This window comes from Tinamus guttatus, unplaced genomic scaffold (assembly GCF_059628265.1).
Source record: "Tinamus guttatus ecotype Peru unplaced genomic scaffold, ASM5962826v1 Tinamus_guttatus_pri_ptg000171l, whole genome shotgun sequence".
In the NCBI taxonomy this organism is placed as follows: domain Eukaryota; kingdom Metazoa; phylum Chordata; class Aves; order Tinamiformes; family Tinamidae; genus Tinamus; species Tinamus guttatus.
In genome coordinates, this window is record NW_028288705.1 from 3,130,890 (window position 1) to 3,157,865 (window position 26,976).

Genomic DNA, 26,976 nt, shown 5'->3' on the forward strand with positions numbered 1-26,976 from the left:
CGCCTCACGGTCCGACCCGGCCCCGCGCGCCGCCGCCCGGCTCTGCCCAGCTTTGCCCGGGCTGCGCTCGCGAGGCCGCGCCCCGCCTGCCGGGAGGGGACAGGACGACCGTTACGCAGCTGATAGAAGCGGCCTGGGCCCGGGGCGGGGGGAAGGGCCCGCGCGGGGAGTTCTGGGTAATGTAGTTCCCCGCTTCGCCGGCGGAGGGGGCGGGGCAAGGCGCTGGCTCGGCCTATAGCGGCCCGGCGCTGGGGGCGGGGGCAGGCGTCCATGGTCGTCTGGCCGCCATGTTGGGGAAGGAGGCGAGCGGGGAGGCGGCCATCTTGTGGAGTGGGAGCGCGCTGCTTGGGCTGAGGGTGGGGAGCGCGGCACAGCCATGGCGTTGCGTGCCGCTGCCTGCACAGGAGTCTCAGTGCCAGCTCCTCCTAAGGGAGAAAACGCAGCTGGTCCTGCGGCTGTCGCCCAGATGCTGGACAGGTGTTCTTAAATCTCCAGTTCCCTCCTTACGTGCTGCTGCTGCAGAGGGATGTTTCTGAGAAGCGGGCTCGGCCTGCTGAGGTGTGAGGTGCAGGTCAGCCCCAATGGCTTCTGCAATGGGAATGAAAAGCGAGCACCCGAGAGGGTAAAGCAAGGAGGGAAGCTCCTGCAGAATGATGCCCTTTATTTGATTTATCTAAGAGTACTCTGATGCCCGCTGTCTCTGCGTTTTGGGGGCTCCCACCTCCTGCTGTGGTGTTGTCAGGCAAGCAGAGCTGGCATACTTTGGCGGAAGAAGAAACGTTTAAAATAAGCCCCATGGCTTTTATAAAGCAAATGTGTGTCTTACAGAAAAGTCACAAATCCAGACTTTTAAAATACTGAGTTTCTGAGAATTTCTTTTTTATTGGGCATGGGTGCTAAAAGTCTTTGCAGACTTGCCAGGTTTCTACAGCTTGGAGAAGACTGCTGTCTTTTTGCCGGGTAAATGTAGAAGGATTTATTCCATAGTTAATGTGCTGCCTTCACATTATGTCACACCAGTTGGACTTCTCAATGTGAGCTGGTGTTTTGCCCGTTTCCTTTGTCCCAGAACCATTATACCTCTTTATGGAAGCACTGCTGAATTAATAATAATGAAGCAAATTAAAGAATGAAGCAAACGAGATGTGCTTTTATTTTCATAACCACCCGTCTTGTCACAGTAGTGTCCTATCTTGTGTCAGCCTTTCTGTTTAGATGGATATTACATTTAGAAGTCATGCTTAATAGGTGGCTCATGCCATTTCAGACACCCCTGTTATTAAAGATGTGCACAAAGGGCTGGGAGATACGACACAGCACCTTCTGAAGACTTTGGGAAACAGAAACTGGAGATGAGGCAGGGTGTCCAGCACAGCTATCCCAAGGCAGCTCCAGCTCTCCTGAATGTGGCCAGTCATAGTTTTAAATAAGAAACAAAATCCCTTCACCTAAACTGCAGAAATTTCCTTCCTGATAGATATTTGTTTACTTGGGAATTCAGGGGGTTGCATATATATGTAATTTCACTTTCTAAGTGTTGCTATAAACGATAATACAGTTTCTAAGTGTTCTAAGTGGTTTTGTCTCACTGGCAGGAGGTTAATATTGGCGTCTTTCAAAGTGAGAAGGAAAGCTTGTAAAGCTGTAAGGTGCTATCAGAGAACCAGCAGCATGAGAAGTTAACCCAGTCTAGATACACCTTTATATTCATTAGACTGTTAGAGAATAGAATCACAGAAGCATTATGGTTGGAAAAGACCTTTAAGATCATCAAGTCCAACTGCAAGCCCATCGCCACCCTGCCCCTACGCGCCTCAGCTACACGTTTCTTAAACAGTGCCATGGAAAGGGCTCCGCCGCTTCCCTGGGCATGGCCAGATTCCGTCCAGCAAGTCCCTGAAGTTAGGTTTTGTTATGTTTGAATTTCAAAAAACTAATGCATCAACTTAATGCACTAGTGGTGATAAGTAAGGGCATTGGTAGAGTTAAATTCTTTCCTGAATGAAAAGGCATGTATAAACAGAACATGTTGATCTGAGGTGTTTGGTATCTACAAATTTGTAGAGTCTATAAACATTTGAAAATTTGGGAAGGTCTTGCTGTTCAACAGAAAAAAATAGGAAACTTCCATATTTATCCCATAGTATTTTCATTGCGTCTGTTGCAAATCACTTTGTAACTTTAAAAGTCCATGTAAATATATTTTATGTGACTGTATGCCTCTATGCCTTTGAAAGAGGTCTGAAATTGCATCAGGAAGAAAGGTTTCGTGTTAAATACTGGATGTATCTTCAGGAAAGTGCGAACGGATTAAGAAAATATATGTCTTAAAACTTGAGTATAAAATCTGATTTCTTTTTGATGGCATTCTGTATTATCTCCACCTCTAAACACAGAAAAACAGCAAAAAAAAAGGCATTGTAGCAATTGTATATCTGTGAAAACTGTTCATAAGCAAAATGCCTCAACACGATTAAGTATCATGTCAGCATAGACATGATGAAGTATATATATAAGCTTTGGAGCTCAGACTGGAACCCAGGGCTCCCCCTCCCAGCCTAACCAATAGAAAGCCCCAGCACCCAACCGTGCAGTTCAGGTCTCCACATGAAAGGCCAGACATGTAGCTGTGCTATGTTCCATTAATATAACATTTAACTGAGGCCAGTTCTGGACTATTTTGTTCTCTCGCTGCTTTTAAATGTTAATTACGATTGTCTGCTATCAACACAAATAAAACTTAATCTAACTAAAAATAAAATTAATTCATTTTGCATTACCGTATTGACTGCATTTCATAGAATCATAGAATCATAGAATGCTTAGGGTTGGAAGGGACCTCTAGAGATCATCTAGTCCAACCCCCCTGCACACGCAGGGTCACCCAGAGCATGTGGCACAGGGTGGCATCCAGGTGGGTTTGGAAGATCTCCAGAGAAGGAGACTCTACAACCTCTTTGGGCAGCCTGTTCCAGTGCTCTGTCACCCTCACTGTTAAGAAATTTTTCCTTAAGTTCCTATGGAATTTTTGGTGCTTCAGTTTCCAGCCATTTCCTCTAGTCCTATCAGTGGCCACCACTGAAAAGAGACCAGCACCATGCTCCTCACTCCCTCCCTTGAGGTACTTATAGACACTGATTAGATCCCCTCTCAGCCTTCTCTTCTCCAGGCTGAACAGCCTTTACTGGCTATATAAACTATATCCACAGACTAGACATGTATTAATGGTTAATGTTTATTCATACTGTTTTGTTTTCTCAACTGAAATATACAGCAGCTGAACTATTATAATTTGTGCATGACTGTACACTAAATAAACCCTTCTGGAACTAACTTGCATGCCTTTTAGGTTTGTTTGTCCTGGTACTCAAATGATTAATTATGATCTTAAATGCTATGGACTCTATGTAAATGAGGATTTTGTTTTTCTCTAATTCACTAAAACATGAACTGGCAAAAAATGCGGAACAGGTGAAGGAAAAGGAGATGACTCTTAAATGTTTCTTCATGAGTTTCTTTGACCAAATTTCACAATGAAAAGAAGGGATTCTTTATGGAACATATGGCCTTCAAAGCCATATGGAAGTATCAGAAAGTATAAATGAGACAGCAAAATTGAGAACAAGAATGAAGAATTACATTCAAAAAGAATGCCTGGCTGCACAACGATGGATAGAAATGACTTGCTTCATCAGAAACTTAAATCATGTTTTAGCAGGAAACTTATCTGAGCAAATTAGGTCAAACAACTCCAGAAGTCTTCCCTTTGGATGAGGCAAAAGGTGTTTTACAGAAGAAAAATAACACTTATAAATGCTTTTCAGTCTGAAAACATGTTGTCATCTTAATTATGATATTTAGGAATCCTGAATTAATGCTGGAAAATGAATCATCCACACTAATATGCTCTCAGGCATTTATGCAGTGATAAGAAAATTAGTTCTTACGATGGCTCCCTTATTCATAACCTATCAGTTACTAATGAAAGCTTCTTTAAAATCTGGAAGATCATGATTCTAGATTTTCATATCAGCTAAGAATAATGTCTTGTGGAAGAGCTTGTTCCGTGAGTTCACAGCCTTTCACAAAGTGCAAATAGGAAGCGTTCTCTGCGGATGAGGCTTTATTTTTTAGGAAGATAAACTCATCACTGCAGATAGCTGAGGTAGGGCACTCTCCTATTATGCTATTATTCAGGTAGCATTTAACCTATTTCTGTTACATGTTACTTAAAAAGAGCTGCAGTCTCCTCCAGGGAACTTCAGTCCCAGGTGCTTTTTCCCCTGAGATGTAGGATTTATTTTAGCACTGAGGAACTCCACACTGACTACGCAGGCTTCTCTAAGGCCTGTTGGGAGGAAATGTGAGAAAGCAGGATTGGGAGCTGACTCACGTGCCGTTCCCTCTTCAATGCAAAGATGACTTTAGGCTTTTTTTCTCTTGAGTTTATATTGTATGCGGAGGTAACAGATGCAGCCTCAAGTTAACACCAAGGACTGTGGTGAGTGTGGAATGCATTTTTTTCCTGTGACAGGATAATTGCTGTTAGTTAAGCCTTCAAATTATGTACATGTATAATCACGTTTGATCAAAATAAAGAACTAGAAAAAATGTGTTGTTTTTCTTTAATTTCTCCTGAATTCTTGTCAACCAAAAATAGGTTGGAGTGGGTTTTTCTTCAGATAAAAGTGTTTGTTGTTGTTGTTGTTGTTTTTCCCTGTGGCACATAGATGCTACAGGAATTGTCATGTTAGAGACACTTGACAGACCAAACGACTGGGGTCATGTTTTGCACTTTGATAAGTATACTATTACACATATAAATCATCAAGTACAATTTCCACCACATCAGGATTTTCCATCTTCCCGAACACTTTTAAAATACTTCATGTAAGTTATAAAGGCTCAAACTGGCTTGTGTTGAACTCATGTTAAAGGCAGCAACTATTACTAGAACAGGCAGAGGTAGAAGCCAGCGCTCTGCAGTAAAGTTGCTAGATGTTTGCAGCCTCAAAATCCCCAAACCCTAGGGGGACCGCCAGCAACCTCGCAGGGAAGCAGCTGGGCTTCCCTGGGCCCTGCAGAGGCCGCAAACTGCACAGCCAGGTTTGGCCAGTCTTCTGCCCTTTACTCTCTACAAATAATGTACCAAAACTGCCTTTTTTTTTTTGTCCTAAGAGCAGGCACTGCCTTGGATTTGTGTGTATACACAATGTTGGAAGTAAAAGAGAGATGATACAAAGCTCACAGGAACTGCACAAGACTTTTCCGATACATGGATGAAACTTTGATAGTATCCTTCTCTGTCTTCATCAAGGTAAACAGTAACTTTCTTTTTGTTAAAATGCTGCAGGAAACAGTGAGGAGCCATATGCTCTTACATGTGGGTTTATTTTTGTTGCGAAAGTTTACTGTAATTCTTCAAACCCAAAGAATATCCATGGACAGTTCACGCTGGAGGTACACAGATTTTCACAGACAGAAAGCCAGTCCTATGGCATGTATTTACTCTTTTGTTTTCTTTTCCACAAAACCAAAATTCTGTAGGCTTTGTCAAAGCTTTGAGGAAAACCGGAAAAATGCATTCTTAAATCAGTGAATTAATCTGGTTTGCATAAAACCGTAAAGATTTTCAAATACCTCTTTCTCTCAAGTTAATGGAGAAGGGAGATTTTCTCCACGGATGTTTCCGTTCACCTGACATTAACTGACCTCAGAGTGGGGACAAACAGCAAAAATCTCCCTTGGTTAATTAAAGAGTCACACCACAGACTAGCCTTAACTTTGGTGACTACAACACGAAGAGTTCCGAGATCGTGAATCAGTGAATATCACAAAATTAGCCATTTCTGCAAAAGCTTTGATTATTCAACCAGCCAGCTACTACTAGTGGCTCAAATGTTAGAGAACTTTTCATTATTGTTATCCTTAGGTGCTTACAACTAAATGTTATATAGTGGAATCAGTGGTTCTAATATCAGTTTTCAGGAAAAAAAAAAAAATCAAAAGCTGTTCTGTGTCTCTGGAAGAGTTATGGGGTTCCTCAATTGCAAGACAGAAATTGAAATTCTTTGACAAAAAAATAACTTCGAATCTTTAAGCAGAAAAGGAGTTTTACTGTAGATACTGCAGTTTTACTGCAGACTTTGCTTGGAAAGACTGGAATGATTTTGTTTAGGCCTTACAGCTAAATGAGTAGCTGATGGAAGAAAAGTTGGACACACAAAATTAGTTTTGTGTGTCATCAGGCTTACAGGGGGGAGGCTCATAAAAGCAGTCTCAAGCTTCTGGACTGAAGCCTCAAGACAGAAGAATGCAAAATATATTTAAAAAAAATGATTCACCCTACCAAAATAATCAAGGATGTTTAAAGTATTCCTTATTTATATCTCAAGATTTCTTGTTGGAGTATTTTGTTTGAATGCAAGTCTTCTTCCTTTCTGCATTTGTGTTATCCAATGTTTATGTCATCTAGCAAGACTTGGCAGCCCTAAGATAACGTCCTAGAATCCTGTTGTTATGGTGATGTCCTAGACTTCCCAAACTGAAGTAGGTCAGCTTTGCTTTTCCAAAAACAGAACATCATGTTTCATTTAGTTCTGCTACGATGATGCTGGGGAATAAATTCAGCTTCTTTTCATGGATTTAGAATACATCTAATTTTTTGCAGAGCTAATAAAAATGCAGTCTTTGCCGAGATAAAAACTATGGTACCCTACAGGGTTTTGTTTAGGGCACACTGCAACTTCAGTACCGACTTATGACACTGGGTGGATCTCCAAAATCATAAGAACAAGAGAAAAAAATCTTTTAATTGCCATGGACTTGGCAGGAGAACAGTGGACTGGGCTCCACCCTGTTTGTTTCTTGCTTGGAGCTTCTTGATTTCTCCACTCTTGATCTGCCTCATAACAGGACGACTTGCTGTAGCGTTGTGCTCTTTGTGACTGAAAGAATGCAGATAAATTAATTTATCAAGGCAAAGAAGAAGAACACAAATTTTCCTTTTGATCAGATACTTCAGCTGTCAGAAGCATTGGGAATCTGCAACTCTTTGACTTAGGACTTAGGCCCATCCGGCTTTTGAATTATTTTTTTCTACACCAGCTGTACTGAATCTGGACTGAGCAGAAGTCTTTAAAGAAGGTAAGGAGGGTTTCTGCTTAACTTTGAGTGCACATGATTATAGCCACCTCTTCTAGGTAAATGTGCCTTCCTTGCTCTGTAATTTTGGTTTCACAGGAAATCTTCACATTTCTCATATAATCATCCAGTTTCTAAAGTGAAGAGGTCTTCAGCTCCTTCACACTGCTTAAAGTAAGATGTGCAGCAGTTTGTCCTGGGGGACAAGAAAAGTAAAATAATAACAATAATAATAAAAAAATTAAAAGGCCTAAAATGCTTATTGACAAAACCAGAAGTATTTTATTTGAAAGAGTAAAGTATTTAGTGTTACAAAAATTGTGCATTATTAAAAGCATATCTCCAGAAATCCAGCTCGTTGGCCACAAAGAGTTTGCTGCTTTCATCTATACACAAAATGTTGTTAAATCTCTAGTGCATGTAACGACTAAGTTATACTCACTTTTCTCCAAATAAATAGTATTTATGTGATTTAACAGTGGACTCTAAAACAACTCTAAACAGCAATGCAACATAATTTTTTTTTACATCCAGCCTTGCAAATACATATTTACAATATACTGCAAATCTAAGAAGTATGTGGTTTTGAACTTACCTTATAAACATCCCATCTTTATAATAATGCTGCGGTGTATGTAAGAAAAATAATATGCTTTAGAAAGATGTCAGACAACATTGCTGTCTCTAGTAGGTTTTTAATAGGCTACTATTAATGTGTAGGCTCTTTTTCTGCCCTGACAGCAAGTTAATCCAAGGCTTCTAGAATTTATGAATGTATGGAAGGCTCCATAGTGCTACAAATCTGTTCAGAGACACTCTTCAGATGGATAATTCCCTCAAGAACTTTCCCTTACAGTTTCTTTCATAGTTACAGAGATAAACATTGACACTTGATTTTATCATTCATTCTCTTCTACAGAATCCAGAGACTCTGGTTAGGGCTCACTGCATTTTTGACAAACATTTAACAAAGTCTGTGTGGGAAGACACAGGCAAATCATCTGCTTTTACACTTTCTTTATTCAGTTTCCCATGTGGCCTTGAACAAGACATTTACCGATATTATTTCCCTTCGTCAAGCCTGCCAAAATGTAATGCTTGTGAAGTTTTTGAACTTCTTCTGATGGCAGTCCTACAGAAATGCAAAATATCAATTCAAAGAGAAATTCAGATTAGTTTTGATACTTCATTTTCTGCTTATGCCATGTTTTGGTAACCTAAAAATGTGGAATGATGTTGCTTTGAAGTTGATTTAAGAGCAACTTTTACATGCTTCACTAGATTTTAAATGATGAATTAGAAATTTAAACTAAAAAAAAACTATTAAATATATAAAAATATATAACTTCAGAAAAGAGTTTTGAAAGATTTTTTTTTCTGTGCTTCACTTGATAACCCTGAACTTAGTATATATGCAGTAACTTCTAATTTGCCTCTAATCAACCGTAGCAAATACAAATGAAGACCACATTAAATAATGAATGAAGTGAAGCAATGACTACTTTCTTTCTCTTACCAGAACTACCTGGAACACATCAGTATTCACCATATGATTCAACTGAAATGAATGTACTTATCACTGGAAATACCAATTGTAGCCCTTTCATCCCAAATCAGGCCAGACTTATGCAACCAAAGTAATATACGCTAGCAGGGGCCTCAGTCATCTGCTGTCCTCTGACATCTGTTTTCTCTGTCTACCAGTTTGATAAAGGCTGATTTTGCAGCCCATCGTTGTTCTGACTATTGAGAAATTGAGAATAATTCTTCTTCTGTCTTAAAAGAAATATCTCTACAGGGTAGGGATGATCCATGCCCCAGTCATTTTGGGCTTTACCATACAAAAATGCCACTTCTCAACTAATTTAAGTATGGCGTGGGATTCAATCCCTACTTTAATAAAACACAAGTGCTAATGTCCAGGCTGCTTATAAAACAATAATTAGTGAGAAAATACATAGTTTTGATGTTGTTAACAGGAAATGAGGAAAGAAGAAAGGCTATGCGAGCTGGGAGTCTGTGAGGAAAGACGAAGTGAGCTGGGGTGGTTTAGCCTGGAGAATATTGAGAGAGGATCTGATCAATATGCACAAATACCTGAGGGGAGAATGTAAAGAAGAAACTCTTCCTGGTGGTGGCCAGTGACAGGACAAGGGGTAATGGGTACAAGTTGAAACACAGGAAGTTCCACCTCCATGTGGGGAAGAACTTCTTTCCTGTGAGGGTGACAGAGCCCTGGAACAGGCTGCCCAGAGAGGTTGTGGAGTCTCCTTCTCTGGAGATCTTCCAAACCCGCCTGGATGCCACCCTGTGCCACGTGCTCTAGGTGTCCCTGCTGGAGCAGGGGGGTTGGACTAGATGATCTCTAGAGGTCCCTTCCAACCTCAACCATCCTGTCATTCTGTAAACAGCATCTGCGTTGAGTTTTGGGAACATTGTTTAATAGACCACAGCTTCACTGACTTGAGTGGTGTTACATCAGTGTACAACCATGAAGGTGGCTCCCCTTGGTTTAGCAGCAGTCCTTCACCCCAGCTCCACGTGTGTCTCTGCTTTGTTGCAAAAGCATCCCAGCCTCCTTGATGTGGGAAGGGTGATTATAGCTTAGAGCAACTGCACTAATGTTGAGAAAAAGGAGTAGGAGAAGGAGATATGAAGTCATGTTCTCCCTGGAGCCCTGGCAAGTGAAGCTGTAGCACCGGTTGATTATACTGGCAATCCACAGTGTAAATTCAGCACTGTTTTATTTCAGATATAGATAAACAGAGCTTATAGATAAACTTGCACGGCAAGTCCCAGTTATAAGCAGTTCACACAGAAACTGCATTTTGGTACTTCAGCCACTGTTTAAGGAAAGTTTAGTTTATCCTCCTACTGAGATAATTTCTGAAATGTGAGTTATAGATTTCCCTGTTGCTCTTCACCTTCAAGGGACTTTCAGACTTGTCTCCTTTTCAAAATATAACTATAGGAAATAGTTGGACTTGACAGCCTATGTTTCTGTTGTTTCTGTACTAGGAAAAAAAAAAAAAAAAAAAAAAAGCTTAGGCATTTTACATTTTTCTTCCCCACTGGAAACTGTTGGTGTGTTAAAACATACCAGTTTTGATTAATTTGAGGGGAGTAGATGGGATCTCCTAAAATCAGTCTGGAATGTGGAAAAGAAGAGAACATCCCTTAGATGTTCCTTCGATCATCCCTTAGGACAGCCAGTAGTCACGTCTGAGGAACTCAGTTAAAAACAGCAAACCCAAATTCAATTCTTATTCTGTAAAGACTAATAAAGATAAGTAAACCTTGGTCTTACACATTGCCTATGATTTTCAAGCCGTTAAATCATTTGGGAGTGAATGTAATTTTTTTTTCTTTTTTTCTGAAGCTGACACTTTTCCCTTTTTTATTTTTTTACATGAAGCCACCATTTTCATATATATATATATATATATATATATATATATGTATATACAGATTCAGCACAACAATGTCATAGCACCCATCTTCCCATAAAGGACTGCAGCTTATCCTCCCAGGCACCCACTTGCACCTGAAGTCAATAGAAGTTTGGCAAACCTGTAAGAATTCAGGCGTAACCCTAATCATCCGGGTAACAACATACACTTTTTAAAGAACGTATTCGGTATCTAGATTTAGGCTGGGTCATCCCCTCTCCCCCAGTATCTGACCACGAATTTTAAATATATGAAAAATCTACACATCTGAAATCATGAGCATTACTTACAGGGATAGGGATGCTCTCCTCCCCAGTTCTGCTAAGTACCACAGAGACAAACATGGCATTATTCTTTTGCTAAATCTTAAGTCTAACAGCCTGATCTATGTAGAGAAATCTAAGTGTATGTGAAGAGTTCCCTCAGCTCTACACAATTGGCCTAAACAGATGAAACTGCTGATTTGAGCCACCACGTATGACAAGTTACACCCTCTTGCATTAAGATAGAAGTGGAAGGACGTGTGCTTTCCATGGGCTAAAAATGTATGTGTCTTGGTGATTCTGAATTGTTTAAAAGTTATCTAAAAGCCGGACACCCCTGTTGCCTCACATAGCTATTAGTCTGTCAACACAGGCTGTGCTCTGCATAGCAGGATGATTCAGAACAGCAGGGCAGTTTTGGAGCCAGTCCTGTGGTTGCTCTTCACCACACATTGGTGTTCATTTGGAAGAGAGATGTTGGGGTGGAGGACCCCAACAAGCCAGTTCCCCCTTGCAAATGCCCTCCCAAAGAGTCGCAGCATGAACCTAACATACGTCAATGGGAGGTAGGGGAGAGCTCCCTAACACCTGATGTCATTTGATGCTCTACAGAGATCCAAAAAGAGGCACAGAAATAGGGCTTTTTGTAAGAAAGACTTTTACGTGTCTGATGGCAATATGGGCATCCCCCTTCCACAGGGACCCAGAAAAAACTATGTAAACTATCTTCCTTTCTGAAAGTTTCAAACTATCAGTATAGTAGAGATTTGCTGTATTGGGCTGGGTTATTTCCCATGCAACGTAAACTCCCCAGATCAAATATACTGGAGATACGAGAAGCCTGAACGGCATCTGCTTTCAAAATAGTGATCCTTTCCTATTTCACTGAGTTACTTGCTAAAGTAGACAGACATAGCAAAAAGTAGGTCACACATAATAAATTTCTACATTAGAAAAAGACAATTTCCTGGATCATGTGTATACAAAAAGTTATCCAGGAATACAAAACTGCCTCTAGGCATATGATGCCCTAAAAAAGTCTACCCAACTGAGGAAAAGGGAAAAGAAGGAGAGGAGCTCTGCCTCCAGAAGTATCCAAGAATCTTCCTCAAAGATTAGTTTCATCTAATGAAAGGGACTGATATAAATAGATCATTTCCATCAACTGTAAGCTTGCAAGCAATAAAAAAACCCTCACAATATCATTGCAGTTTTGGAAACATTCATTGTATTTGTTAGGTAGGTGTTTAAAATGAAAGCATGAGAAATCTTTCACTGTTTACAGTTCACAGATCAGGGAACAAGTTAGGGAATAGGACTGAACCAGCCAAAGCCTTTTATCCTAAACCCCTGGCACTGATAGGTTTAGAGTATTTGCAAAAGGTTTGCTGAACTGGAATAATAAAGCTACTAAGTTCTGCCTTATTTCTAAGAAGAAAATGAATGCTAAAGAGTTATTTTTAATTAGCATGCATACAGCAAACATGCTATTATCTTCATTTTGTCATGCTGCCTTTACTCATCCCACATTCATTTCTCCTATTAAATCATCATATTTATTTTTCCTTCCAGACTCTGCGCTGGTCTTGTTTTGCATCGTATAGATCTAAGTACAAGGTAAGAAAAAGCTCTTGATCTAAATACCTAGGCTATTTATATATATATACATATACATACATGTATATATGATTTAAACTTGTCATTTTTTTCTCATTTCAAGGATGTATTTTCATATGAAAATGTAGGTAAAATGCTTTCAGATCTGTTTGTCTCAAGGAACACTTTTTTTAAGTTATCAAGCTCATTAGCTACATCAGTGTGAATAAGAATGTGTTTTCTTAAAAAATGTTCATTAAATGTTCACTAGAATGTATTAAATATGCATAGTACTCCCCTTACTGATTCAAGACTGTATTTTAAGTATGTGAATTCTAAATCCACAATATTCTAAATATCAAGATGGACTTTTAAAAATATTTTGTTTAATTTGTGCCCATTAAATATGTTGCCTTTTTATTATTGTTATTATTATTGGAGGGCTTAGTAAAAACAAGGGCAATACACAGAAAACAGGAATATAAACATAGTATTTGGGCCAATACTAGACACTGCTGTAGGCTCATTCCTTTCGAAAACGTAGCTACTTCTTTCAGTTTCCAAATAGAGAAAGAAGTCTTCCTTTTGTTCTCAATTGCTAATTTAGTGACATTTATCGTGTACTAAGCAAGTTATCTCTTGATGTGGTGTTCAGGAAAGTATGCTTGGCTTATATAATTGAAAACACTGGAGCAGGAGGAAGCCATGCTTGACAAAAATCTCGAAGCTGAAGGAGTTAAAAGTAAAAAGACAGAGCTGAAGTCAACATTCATGCGGTAACTGCTATAGTATCCATGATGACAATCACCTTTGAAACATAAGCAACGTAGTGCAATATTCTGTTTTACTTTTCCTGCTCACAAGGACTGTAAACAGCAGCAGCTTCTATGGCTTAAAGCCAAGATACAAAGTCTGTGGATAAGCCAATTTATTTAATAGAATCGTATTAGGGATGTCGCTGTAAATCAAGGGAAATGTTACGTAACACATGTATGGGAATTATGAGGGAAGGTGAGGGGTGGAGAGGTCCCCAAACCTGCCTCCTCTTGGCACCAGCTGTGTGTTTTTATTAATTGTACTCACACAGTTGTACTCTCCCACCATTGCCAAACAGGGCTCTATGATTTCTGCAAGAATTTTTGTTCTTCCACCAGAAATCCTAGTATCTTTCTATGTCACAGTTTAGAAAACATGGAAGTGATAAAAAAATAGAGCAACACTGAAGCTAAGAGTCTATTCCGAATAATAAATTTTGGGGAATTCATTACAGCTAAAAAAGCAGTTGTGTAACCAGTCTATGTACAGCAGATCTTGTTCTAGCTTAAAAGTTGGATTATCTAGCCTTTGGCAGGAACATCTAAGCTATGTTGCATCAGTGTTATCCTTCAAGGGTGTCCTGTTCTTACAAGATAGCACACCTACTCAGCCTCTGATATTTAGATTTCAAATTCAGATCTCAGACTGTGATTTAATGAAAATTTTGGAGGTCAGAAGGACAAGCTAATAATCAGCTCATCTGCATTAGTATTAAAGTTTTTGCGACCTGTACTTCAGAGAAAAATTTAGTGTTTCCAGTTCTTATAATCAACAAATATAGCAGAAAATAAACCTGTCCAACCTTGTCTAAGGCGCATGATCCAATTAGTTCTTTTTGGCCTGGAGCCCAAAATACCTAGACAAGGACTTAACAAAAAAAAAAAAGGAAGTAATGAATGGTAACTGAACTTTTCTTTCACAACAACACAAAATATATCTATGTTTCTGTTGCAAAATAATCCAGAAGGTGGATAGTGGGATACACTCTATTAGAAACTGCAGATGCTCCATGAAACATAATAGCGTATGCCTCAGAGATGAATCAGATGCCAGTATGAGCCAGAAACAGTCTTAAATTATCAGGGAGATTATCATCTCTTGCACAAAGATTATACAATGCAATTATTAAGTACTTGCATTCCTCAAAGATCACCAAAGCCTGTATCAAAGTGTTCCACATCTTAGTACATGGAAAACATCTTTTACTTCACTTTTATTCCTCTCACTCAGTAAATAAAAATACTTTCTTCAGTTCTATGGAAACAAGCACACCTGAGGCTGCTTATGCTCATGAAGTTACTCGTCTGTATCACCTGTATCAGTGCTTGCAAAATGACACTTCTTTTATTATATACTTCGTAAGACAAATGCTGAATGCATATATATTAGTTCAGAAATATGTTGTGTGACTCTTCAATTCTTATTTTATAGATAGCTGCCCTGAAATGAAGGGAGGGTTTTGGAAATGTTTTTCTTGGTTTTCTTAGCTTTGTAGACAGAGCCTCCTATGCAGGGAAGCTGCTGCTGTGGAGTCCTTACAAAGCACTTGTTTGTATTGATAGTCAAGTGTTTTGCAAGACATTTCTGGCAAGCCATCAGAAAAGTAACCAGGCAGGTTTGGTCCGTTTTCACCTCAAGTGACTTTCAGGAAACCATTCACATCCATCTCCTCCTTGCCTTAATGAACCAAGAATTTGAAACCCCAACCCAACGCTGCTCTGTATCACTAATTATCAAACATATCACCAACCACCACCACCTCACAGCAGAGTCATTGTTTTTATTGTAAAAACAGGCAAATCAGGCACAACTTAGCACAGTTCCTCCTTGGCCTTGGACCCAAATAATGTTATTTGGGGAGATTTAGACAGGCCTAGGGTCAGGGCGGTGGGGGGAAGGAACACAGAAGCTCTGCTGCCTGCGTGTCCCCGCGGTGATCGTTGGCGAGAGCCGCGGGGCAGCAAGGACGCAGGTAGCGGACAAAACGGCGCCCGAGAGGGAAGGGAAAAGGAAAGGAGAGGGGAAGAGGAAGGGAGGGCAACGGGGCGGCCGTTGGGGCGCGGCGCATGCGCGGAGCCGTCCCCGCGCGGCGGCATGGGCGCGGGCTGCGGCGCAGGTCGGTGCCGGGGCCGGGACTCCCGGAGCCTCCGCGCGAGGCGGCCCGGGGCGGAGAATGGGGGTGGGGGAGAGCGGGGGCTCCCGGCGGCCGTTGGCGGCTCCCGGCGGCCGTTGGCGGCCCGGCAGGACCGGCGTGGCTGATGTCGTGCGCCTTGTGCTCCCTCCCTCGCTCTCTGCTTCTCTCGCAGGTGGTGTCCGTGTCACTGGCTGCCCATGTCCTATTACCAGGAGGACTTCTTCAAAGAATACCTCAAAATGATGACGAACATTGTCATCCTGAGCTTGCTCATATGCATTTCCTTGGCCTTCTGGATCGTGTCCATGACGGCGAGCACGTACTACGGTGAGTTCAAAGGGCGCGTGGCGCGGGGAGGGCCGGCCGGCCGGGCACGGAGGAGCCCGGCGCTGCCGCAGAGCTGCCCGCCGAGTCCCGCACGGCTGTGTGCAGGCAGCTGTTTGCCGTGCGAGGCGGCTGCGGCAGGCTGTGGGCTACTGGGTGTTAGCTGTGCAGAGGGAGGGATGCTGGTGCTGCCTCTGTGCGCTGGCGTTTTGGTTCCGGGACTGCATGAATGCAGCAGCGCTGCCTTCAGCTTCAGTTCAAGCCTGGAAGCATCTGACTGCTTTCCCAGAGCAGGTAGATCAGTTCTTAAGACATCCCCTTGTTTCATGCAGAAAGAGCTCCAGTGTTACTGCACTTTTGCTTCTGTAAGAGTGCTTAGGGTTGCAGTATGAACATGGGTAGGTGACCTGGTGTCAGCCTGGGTTCAGAAGGAGCCAAAATTAATATCCCACCAGTGGGACTGACTCTTGCAGTGTCTATTGGATGCGTCTACCACATGTCCTTCAGGTTCAGTGCTTCAAGTTCTGGGATAGGACACTAGTTCTGGTACATATATTTCTTGTCTGGAGTTTCTACTCACCTTGCAGCGAGATGCTGGGCACACACAAAGTGTACAGAAGCAGACTTGGTTACCAGGTTTTGCTAACTTTATTTAGAGCTGGCTGAGCCAGATTTTTAACACACTCTCAGTTACCTTTGTATGTGTCTGCTCTGTGCTTTCCATAGGTCTAGCTCTTTGAGTTTTCCCACTGTTTAATATATCCCAGTCCATGTTATCTAATATATTTGAGAATGAAGAGCAAAGTGAGAGGGAGTGCTAGTATCAGAAGTATCAGGATAGGGATTGATTAAAAAAGGAGAAGACTTCACACAAATCCTCCTTCTTTTAGAGGAGGATTAAGGAAAAACAGGAATGTTTATCTTGCTATTCTCAATCTGCTTGAGACTGCCTATGTAAAAACCTTTGCTTGAGAAATGGTATGAAACCAAGAGCAGGAACTGATTTAAGGAAGTAGGAGAGAGAGCTTCTCTAAATTTAGCTTGCAAAAATCATGAAACTTCCAGTCCTTGGGAACATTAAAGAATCCATAAGAATTCAGTTAATGTCTTCTCTCTCTATCTTAATTAAGGTTTAATAGAAAGTTAATACCGAGTCTTGGGTTTTTCTTAGAAAAAATACAGAAAAGTCAATTTAAAGTTAGTCTTAAAAAGATGAAAATTTTGTTTGTTAACCCAAACAACCGAAAAAGAGGATCTCTTAGTTCTTAGAGGACCTCTTAGTACAGCTTGTGTTTAAGTTCGTTTCAAAACTTTCCTGGTTCATGCTTAGCATAACTGGGCTGCAGCATTGCAAGTTTCTTCATATACGCTCCCAAGTTGTACTCTTCTTTCCAGTTTTTGAGTTAATCCTTGGCTATAGGACTTCCTTGAACACTTCCAACAGCTCCGTGGGTTCGTCAGCACTTAGAAGCTTACTCTTGCCGAGTGAATTATGTTTACAGCAACAAAACTATATTTGTGAAATAGGTCTGTCCTACTCTGAATGAAGGAGCGTGTAAATCTACAGACTTACGAGCTCTTCTGGCAAGCGTTGTAGTCAAAGACCATTATGCATAGCAGTCTTCCATCAAGACAAGCTGCTCTGCCTCCATGAAGTCTTTCTTTTGTGAGATTGAGGCTTCCTTTAATGCTAAACTTGGCACATCTTGGTGTCTGTATGATGGACACTTGGTAAATAACTTCTCATGTGTTCTCATTTCTTTTTGTAACTTGACAGGAGGGAGCATCAAATTTATTGGATCGGTTATATATATTTTCATTTATAAAACAATCTCATATAAATTATATAAGAATATATATTTTAAGTGGACAGTAGTAACTCCTTTACTGAGCTTATTGACTGATTTTTATTTCACTATTTTCGAATCCTATAAGGAAAAAAACATGTTTAGGACACTGATGGTGTCTTGTTTCCATAAAGATAAGTTGCTATGGGCACTGTCGTTTTTATGGAGTGTTGTGGAGTATTTTGAATAATGAACTTCAGAGTTTTAGATTGATGAGTTTTAATATTGTATGATTAGTAGTGATCTAATGGTAGCTGAGTATGGGATTTTATTTTCCTGTTCTGCAAGTTCTTCTACAAGTTCTTTTGAACTCAAGTCATAATATAGGTAATGATTTAATGTAATGACATAATGACTTGAGTGATGAAGCAGAACAAGCAAACTGGAAACTCATGAAAGAAAGATATTTTTATGAGGTACTGTAGATATACTGAGGAGAAAACAGCTTGATTTTTATTTAGGTTAATTTTGCTTACAAAAGGGGACCATGTGTAATTTTGCAAAACAGCACTTTTGTTTTCAGGTTATACAAATAGTCCTGGCAGTTTAAGTAGTCACGTTTAAAACTGACAATAATGATGAAGGGTTTTAATGATCAATAAGTGTTATCCAAGCTGTGAAACTTTTGGATGCCACTTGCTTTAACAGCCTTCTGTAGGGCTCCAGACTAAGATGTGCAATCAGTTGCCTATACTGCTGCCAGTTTGGAAAGAGATGCGTTGTGGTTATCAGCTAAGCCAAATCTTCCCAAACTTTGAGAAAAATAGGAGCACAGAACAAACAGAAGTGCTGGTAGGTCCTCAGCCTCAGCCCACCTGAGGAGAAATCTTTAGGTGGCAATTAGGTGGCAACTGGACTCTTTAACAGCTGTGTGTAGTGCTTCTTTAAGAAATATGAAATGTATAGAGCCCTTTCTTTAGCAAAAATCATTATGTAGTACCCTCTAGCTTGCTGAAATAAGCTTAATTCTCAGTTAGTTTTCTATTTTTAGAGTTTTTAGTTCCAGCTGAACGTTGCTAGAACTAGCTCCTTTTTCAGTGAAGATTTAAAGTTGCTAAAGTTCTAAAAATATCCATTGTAAAGACAAGAGCTGTGGCTCAGGTGTTGTGAACTATGTAAATTCTCAAGGTTGAGGTGGTGTGCAAGAGCTTGGCTGCCATTGACAGTGGTGATCTGTTGGTGATAAAAGAAGAGATAGTGAGGGAAAGAGCAGAAAATAGCAGGACAAATACATTTTATGCCACAGCTGTCTATAAAATATTGCATGACCGAAGAGACCAGCAGTCTGGTTTGGTGCAAGCAGAGAATCAGTTGGAAGAGAATTACACCATCCAGGTTACTTAATATAGTCTCTCTTTTTTTCTCTCTCCTTCCTCTTTCGTTTATTGTCAGTCCAAAATCAATAGATTTTCAGCACAGAAGAAAATCTTAGTATTTTGTGATTGCAAATCCCTGGTTTCTCCTCATTATAAGAACCACATGCAGGGAGTTCTGAGCTAGGCAGATTTGGACTTGACCCATTTTGGTGGTTCTTGCTTTCAACCAGATAGAACATGTAAACAAAATGTTTTGTATGACAATATGTCATAAAAATGTATGACAATGTCATACATTGTCATATGACAATGAGTATTTCTTTTCTAATACTGCAAAAGAGTATCTAAATGTTCTTTCTAGTGTTAGTGCAAGTGCTCATTAATAAAATAATTTAACAGAAAGAGTAATAAGAATTCAGAAGACTACCATAATATATGTAGTTCTTTGTAAGATTTGGCTTAGGAATACAGTTAAATGCTTTCCCTCCTTCAATTTTCAGTCTGAAGAGTGGTAGGAGAAGTGGAGCATAATGAATTAGTGAGATTAGACAGTAATTGATTTAACGAGGCAAAGATGCTCTGATAGACTGATGATTTTTCATAGTCCCGCAGGACAGGATCATGCATTAAATCATCATTGACACAGAATTACATATGAACTGCAGAACTTGCTGATAGTTTTATTATATGGCTTCAGATATTACTGCAGCTGAACAAAGCACTTAAGTATATTAGGTATTATGTAAAATTTCTGAAGTATCTTAAAAAAGCATATAATATTAATATCAAAGTAATAGGAACACGAGCAGTACTTCTGAAGTCTACCGTCAAGCAAAGAGAAGTAGCCCTTCTGTTAACGTAGCATTAAAATTCAAATTAATAAGGTAGAAAACAAAGTGACAAAGTTAGGCACATCCTAGCAGTAACTGAGAATATGTGTATACTGCGAAAAGTGATGAAAAAGACTTCCTGCTCTCAGTAGCCAAGATCTACCAAGCTCTATAAATTAATTCTGGTTAACACATCTTGTTGTACAAAAGCTGAAAAATGGAAAAGAATGAGTAGATAATTGCAAAAAATGAGATATTTCTGAGTTCTGTTCATATATACATTTCTCTCCTGAAGGGTAAAGAGGTTTAAAAGAGACTTTCAATGAATACTGGAAGAGATTTGCTTTTTGGATATAAAGGCAATGAAAAGGCATTTAAGGGTGATCTGTAACCACTATGTTTAATTTACTAGGCACTTTGCGACCTATTTCTCCATGGCGCTGGCTTTTTTCAGTCTTGGTTCCACTAGTGATTGCTACACAGGGTTTTAAGAAGAAGAGTCTTGATCACAGCGGTGCTTTGGGAGGTATGTTTTTTTCCTGAAATTATTAAACTACATACTCAATGAACTAAATTAAGATCCTGTAAAATGTCTATAATATTCCTTTAAGGCTTTCCAAACTAGTCCTATAATGGCAAAAATGTGTAAGCATTTGTATCTTGAATTCATACTTTTTTTTTTAAACCTATTTATATAGTGGTTAGGTTTTCTGCTGCTGTTTGTGATTCTTTTGTTGCAGGTAAGGTAAAGAGACATGAGGTCATAGATACTTTGGACCCCGCAGGATCATACGTATTTTGGGAGAAACTGCCCAACACGGGATTTTTGTTTTGTTTTCACATACCTAGAGATAATGGAGTGAAAGAGGCAGTGGTAAAGAAATACCACAAAACTGAGGTGTGTCAGCAACTTGTCTGCCTGTAGGATACCAGTAAAGACAATGAGGTGGTTCTTCTGGATGTTTTTTGCTTCCCAAAATCATAAGGAAGTTAAACTTTAAAGAGATTCTTGTTTCGAGAGAGTTTTTCCTTGACCAGATTGCCCTCGTCCCTGAGGCATGGTTCATGGCAAGGTTCATGCCGAACCTTTGGCGGGAGGTGCTTGACCTTCGTCTCACAAAGCTGTGTGAATTGATAGTCAGTGGAAAGAAACAGGATTGCAAATCTTTTCCTCTCATCTTGCAAGTCTCTTCTTTTGTCCGTGAGTTAAGAGGCAGTGTTTCCTGATTAGAAACCATCTCTGCTTTTCTGCCACACTTTTACCTCTTAAGGTATTTCAGCTCTGTTAGACACCTCATGCTGGCTTTTAGTTTAAGTGCTGCCAATTTTCTTTCAGTCCTTAAGAATTGTAATATCTGGATGAGCAGTAAGAATTGGACCTCTCTGTCAAAAGTGTGGAGGAGGAAGTAAGAAAGAAGTATGTGTAGGAGCTCAAATATCTAAGAAAACTACACCAAAAATGGCAAAAATAAGTGCCAAATATGAAAATGAAGAATTGAAGGGAAAAACAGCAACTGTTAAATTGTGAAGGGGGGTTAACCAGACTAGCTTAAAGAGCCCCTGACAATTGAAATGGTCCCCAACCTGGAATTAAATTTGCTGGTAGAGCTACAGCCACAGCTGTATGTCTGCTTCATGTACAAACAGTGCATTTTTTTTTTTCAGGCAGGGTGGGTGCGTACATTTTGATTTAGATACACTTCAGCTTTTTCTTGCTGCCCTATAGTTTATTTTTGCACAGCATTTCTGAGTATTGGCAATACAAGAGAAGGTCTGCAAAAAAAGGAAACTTAAGCACTAGGGAAAATTTAAGACAAATTGTTTTTTAAAAAAAAAAAAAAAAAAAAACTTCTTTTCAGTCAAGATGTCCTTAAAGTTCTTCTAAGGGTATTGGGTACTTCAGCAGTTCTCTTAGTGCATGATTGTCTTGTTGAATGTTTATCATGCAGATATCATTGCGCGTATTTATGAGATTCAGAACTGTAATTCCTCTGCAAAGTAGTAAGTCCATGAAGTAACTTTTTTTTTTTTTTTTTTTTTTTTTGGTAGGGCTTGTGGTTGGATTTGTCCTTACAGTTGCAAATTACAGTTTCTTCACTTCTTTGTTTGTATTTTTTGTTACTTCTTCAAAACTTACCAAATGGAAAAAAGATACGAAGAAGAAAATAGATTCAGAGTACAAAGAAGGTAAGTCCTAGTATTAATTCCTTTGCATCCTCTGTGGAAAGTAAATGCTTCCTATTTCCCTTTGTTTCAGTGGGTGAGAGGAGACACCACTCTCCCAATAAGGAACATTGTTGTTTCTCCCACCCCAGAACATGAGTTGTTGATAACCTACTTGGCTTCTGTGTACCATCTAGTTGATAAACTGTTAACTAATTTTTGTTTTGAATGCATGTGTCTCTTTCTTAGTTTTAGGTGTTTGTATTTTACTTCTACCTAATGCTATTGTGTGTAAAGGTGTTTTGCTTGCAAATGCTATTTTTTCTTTTCCCTTTAGGTGGGCAAAGGAATTGGGTGCAAGTCTTCTGTAATGGCGGTGTTGCCACTGAGCTGGCCATCTTATATATGATAGAAAATGGCCCAGGTGAAATTGCTATAGACTTTTCCAGACAGTACACGGCATCATGGATGTGCTTATCCCTTTTGGGAGCATTGGCATGCTCTGCTGGTGACACGTGGGCTTCAGAGATTGGTAGTGTAATGAGCAAAAGCCAGCCGAGGTTGATAACAACCTGGGAAAAGGTTCCAGTAGGTAAGGAATTATCCATCTTACCTGTTCATATCTTAATATTTTATTGATTTGTTTTGACCTGTGTATCCAACCTAAAGTTCCCTCCAGAAAAAACCAAACACCAAAATTATGGGATTAGGAAATTTTTATTAGGAATTAATTCTCCAAAATTGCATTTATTCAGCTTTGTTTTTTACTGCTGTCTCATTTTGATAATATACCAGTATATAGTATGCTATGAGCTAAAATCTTTCTAAGTGAATTTTGATAATCCTTGTTTTTGTTTTAAAAAAGAGGTAAATGTTACAGAAAACTTGCTTCTTAACCAAATAGTCATTTCTTTTAATATCTTATGAAGGGCAGGTTGGAAAACCTTCCCTCTGTGGAACCTGGTCTCCACAGTGGGTGGCATTGCTGGTGACTGCTGTGTGTTTTTTTTTTTTTTTTTTTTTTTTGAGTCTTGCCAGTGTATTGATCTGAGTTTGGGATCTTGTGGGACAGGATTTAAAGTGGTGTGCATTCTTTTTTATTTAAGTACTACTCAGTTTTCTGTAAGCTTCAAATACCTTTCCCTGGATTTTGGTCTTACCTTTAAAAATGTCTTGATAAACCTCTTCTGAGAGAGAGATTGTTTTAATAGTGTGCATGCTTGGAACTCTCTATATGTTGGCAAAAAAGCCTGTAAATGTCTGTTTGTAAATTAACTTGACTGTGTTTGATTTAGGTACTAATGGAGGAGTCACTTTAGTGGGCTTGTTCTCAAGCTTACTTGGTGGCACAGTGGTGGGTGCCACATACTTCCTAACACAGGTCATTTTTGTGAGTGACCTGGATATATCTGCTCCGCAATGGCCAGTGATTGTGTTCGGTGCAGCAGCCGGCCTGCTGGGCTCCCTTGTGGACTCCTACCTGGGAGCAACGATGCAGTACAGTGGTAAGATTATTCTTCTGTCTTCCCCCTGCGCCTGTGTAACCCCCAAGTTGACTTTAAAGGACTGGGGAGATGGTTTGTAAGTTGAAAAAATACGGAAATAGTAACACAAAGGCTGAAGGAGGCCCAAGTGATGGGCATGATAACGAAAAGATCCAATTGCAGGTGGTGCAAGATATTTGTATCTTCCTTTGACCACACTTTGATTTTTATCTTATGTTACTCTCTCCTGTCCATCTGAAATTATATCCATATTGTAAATAATCAAGCTAATGGAAAGATTTTGTGTTATCCTTCATATCTCTGCTCTGAATCTAAGTTTTGTCAGCATTTGCATTATGTATTTATTAAAGAAGTCCCCTGTTTTTCTCTCTCAAGAAAACTTGCTAAACTATAGCAGTGTTAAGAGTTAAACCATGAGGATTTGGCACTTGACTTTTGGTAGCCATTAGCCAAAGCTAGATTTAAATATATGATTTAAAGGTAACAGCAACCCCAGATGTTTAGTCCTCAAGCAGATTTGTGTTTGTTTTTTTTTCCAGAGTTTTCTGTGTTGTTCTTTCGGTTGGTTTTGCAATAAAGCCAGAGGTCATAATGAATTACCAATGTTGTCAGTATTAGCAGATACTCAAATCTATGGGGAAACATAATGCTGGCGTAAAACATGCTCATCTGTTCTGCAGTGTTTCCTAAAGCCAGCGTTAAGTATGTGCTTCTGCACACACCTGGTTAGCACTTCACTGTAGAGAGAGCTGCCATTAAGGTTTGATGCTTTTGTCACCAAATGGAATAGCCAATTTGGCCAAAAAAAAAACAGGGTAACTGTGCTTGCAGGATGACAGCTAATGAAACACAGTGCTCAGTGTATAGCTAGATATGTTGAAATCAGCCTTTATTAGGAGTTTGTTTGCTGTCCGATCAAGTAACTTCTATTATTTAACTTTGAAAACAAATACATCTTTTTGACAGGAATATACATTCTTCCAGTTAGTTGCTTCTGTTCTGTGCAAAACATCATCTCTTGCTTTAAAGTGGCTCTTGGAAAAGCTTAACCTCTTCTGATTTTGCTCATGCTTCGTACCTTTTCTTGTTATGGTCTTGTGACAAGAGAGGTATAAATCTTCAAAAGAAGTAACTTCTAATGTAAAGTATAGCATTTATATCCAATTATTTGAAGCTGTTAAATTAAACCATAATTTAGTTAGTTAGGTCAGTTGGTGCCTTTTCACAGGGGTGTTGATGCTGTAATTTTAAACCAAACATTTTGGGAAGTTGCATGCACTTGTTTACCAAGCATCTTTTCAGCTTGGTTAGCTTTGTAATTCCAAGTATTGTCTTTTTCTCAGGTTTTGACAAGAATCTTGGCATGGTTGTCAACCACCAAACAAAAGACTCCAGGCACATCTCTGGAAAACCTATTTTAGACAACAATGCAGTAAATCTTTTTTCTTCTGTCATCATTGCCTTGGTGCTTCCAGGTGTGGCATGGGGCTTCTGGCCAAGAGGTTGAGAAGGCTGCAAGTTGTTCTGCATGGGATTTGTTGCTGCTTGGCCTTGCTGAAAGCCTCTCTGGAGGCTCTGGAGGAGAGGGCTGTGCAAGGGCAGAGCCAAAGGATCTCCCCTCGCAACCTCTCTAGGCTGGGAGCTTCATGGGGCACTTGCCGTCTGGGCGGGCCAGGAAGGGCTTTTATCAGGAGGCTCTTGCAGCTCTTTGAGTGGGTGTCAATCACTGCCAAGCGAGACAAAGCACTTGATTTATCCTCGTGGAGCTCAAGTCGGCTCTTGTATTTTCTACAATGCACACAATGTGAAAGAGCAAGAAACTGGAATTAGAAGCTTAATCTACAGCTACCAGGATGGGGAAATATTGCGGCTACTGCCCAAGCCCAGCGCAAAGTACTCTACAGCTTGAGGTTGGCAGTGGTGACATGCGTGAAATCAATGAATTCTGGTTTAGTCTTTCCCATGATCTCCTGTAGGATGTAAGATTTTGTAGAAATATTTTGAAATTTTAAAAAAGGTTAAAAAGTATTTGAAACATAAGACTAAATTTAAAATAAAAAACATAACATTTTTTTCCAGTAAGAAGAATAAATATATTTTTCGTTTGGTACAAATCTTTAAATTCTTTATTTCCAAACTAAAAATATAAGGATTGTTAGCACTGTTGTAATGTGGTACTTATTAAATTATCTAAAACTAAATATAACACTTCATTAATTTTTTTTTTTTATGACTTGGCATATTGCCCAAACCGCTCTCTCTGGGTTCTTCCTCTGTAGTGTAAATTTTCTCCCTTTTGGTTGGAGCCGCTTTTCAGAAGGGACAACCTCTGCAACTACTTTGATTGAGACTGTCTTCATTGGGAATGGGGAGAGTCTAGCGTACAAAACATTTCAAAATGAGATTTTAACTTCTAGTGCTCAGACTGCTCTATTAGAATGGTTCATCTTTAACTATTAATTATAGAAGATACAGAAGTAATTTAGCACAGATTTTACTGAAAAACTAATGAATACCCTCTTCATAACTTCTCACTGGACACATTCAGAAGGTAGAGTCTGTACAGTTAACTTAGGAAAAAAACCTCTTTATCTTGATAGATAGGTAGATGAATATTTTACATTAAACATCAGATTTTAACAAATGCACTATGTATGTTGCCTGTCCTAATTCACTTCGGTTATACACGTGCCACTCTTTTATGAGAACATCATAAATATACCTTCCATTTTGAGTGTACTTGATTGAAATCTGACCTATATAAAACTAGAGGTTAGCACTGGAATATCTAGACTGTGATATCCAGTTATGTATACAGGATTTCAAACTAGTGAACCCTTTCTGAAAAGAATAACTTTGTGGCTGCTGTACTTCAGTGTTCAAGGTGCAAAATTATAAAAGGAGAATATGCACTTTAACTATAAACAAAAGAAGTTTTTATGCATTAATTGTATTTATTCTGCTTCTAAATAAACACTCTTAATCTTTTAAAAGATTTTATTAATACTGTTTGGATTTCTGGAATTAATACAATGAATTTCTGTAAGATAATTTTTCTTTTGATTACATGGCTTATATTTTTAAATACTTTTGATTCCTGAGACAAAATACATTTTCAAAGCCTGAAGTAGATGTAGTCAATTTTTTATTAATTGGGTCGTACTCTTGAGACAGCTTGCAGCAGTGAGAAGATAGCTGTGGGTTTAGATTCACAGCAGCAGGAAATGCTTTCATCTGTCACCACATGAATTAGTGTGATCTGAAAGAAGTGCCGCAGGTAGGACTTTCAAAGACCCTTATTCAGAATTTTGTCATGTTTTCTTAGCAATGACACTGGATTGCTTTTGGAATTCCCACTCCTAAATTTTCAGTGTTTAGGAAGATCTGGGTGCTCTGATGTGGACAATGTTAGCCCCGGGAGTGGGACTAACATTGGAGTTATGTATTACTTACATTCACCTCGTTTCATTTAGTAGCTGTTGAATTGTTAGTGTGTTTACTTTGTTTTTGAGGAGAAAACACAGGGAGAAAGTTAAATGTCCTCTAAAAGTGGCGTGTGTGTTTCGGAGTGGATATTGGGATCAGAGAGG

General features: G+C 39.5%; 1 protein-coding gene across 2 annotated transcripts; it reads left to right on the plus strand.

The window, feature by feature from the left end:
* Positions 1–7,084: 7,084 nt before the first annotated feature.
* Positions 7,085–25,384, plus strand: FAABTP (fatty acid amide binding transmembrane protein). Of its 2 annotated transcripts, none has more exons than XM_010222273.2 (8): positions 7,085–7,146; positions 12,428–12,472; positions 15,574–15,728; positions 20,131–20,244; positions 21,768–21,905; positions 22,219–22,473; positions 23,177–23,386; positions 24,730–25,384. In XM_010222273.2, exons 3-8 carry the CDS (start codon positions 15,599–15,601, stop codon positions 24,891–24,893), a joined length of 1,011 nt encoding a protein of 336 aa, XP_010220575.2. In that variant the 5' UTR covers positions 7,085–7,146; positions 12,428–12,472; positions 15,574–15,598; the 3' UTR covers positions 24,894–25,384. The 2 variants fall into 2 exon arrangements, with proteins under 2 accessions (XP_010220575.2, XP_088379067.1); XM_088522941.1 differs by having other exon boundaries at positions 24,862–25,384.
* The last annotated feature ends 1,592 nt before the right edge of the window (positions 25,385–26,976 follow it).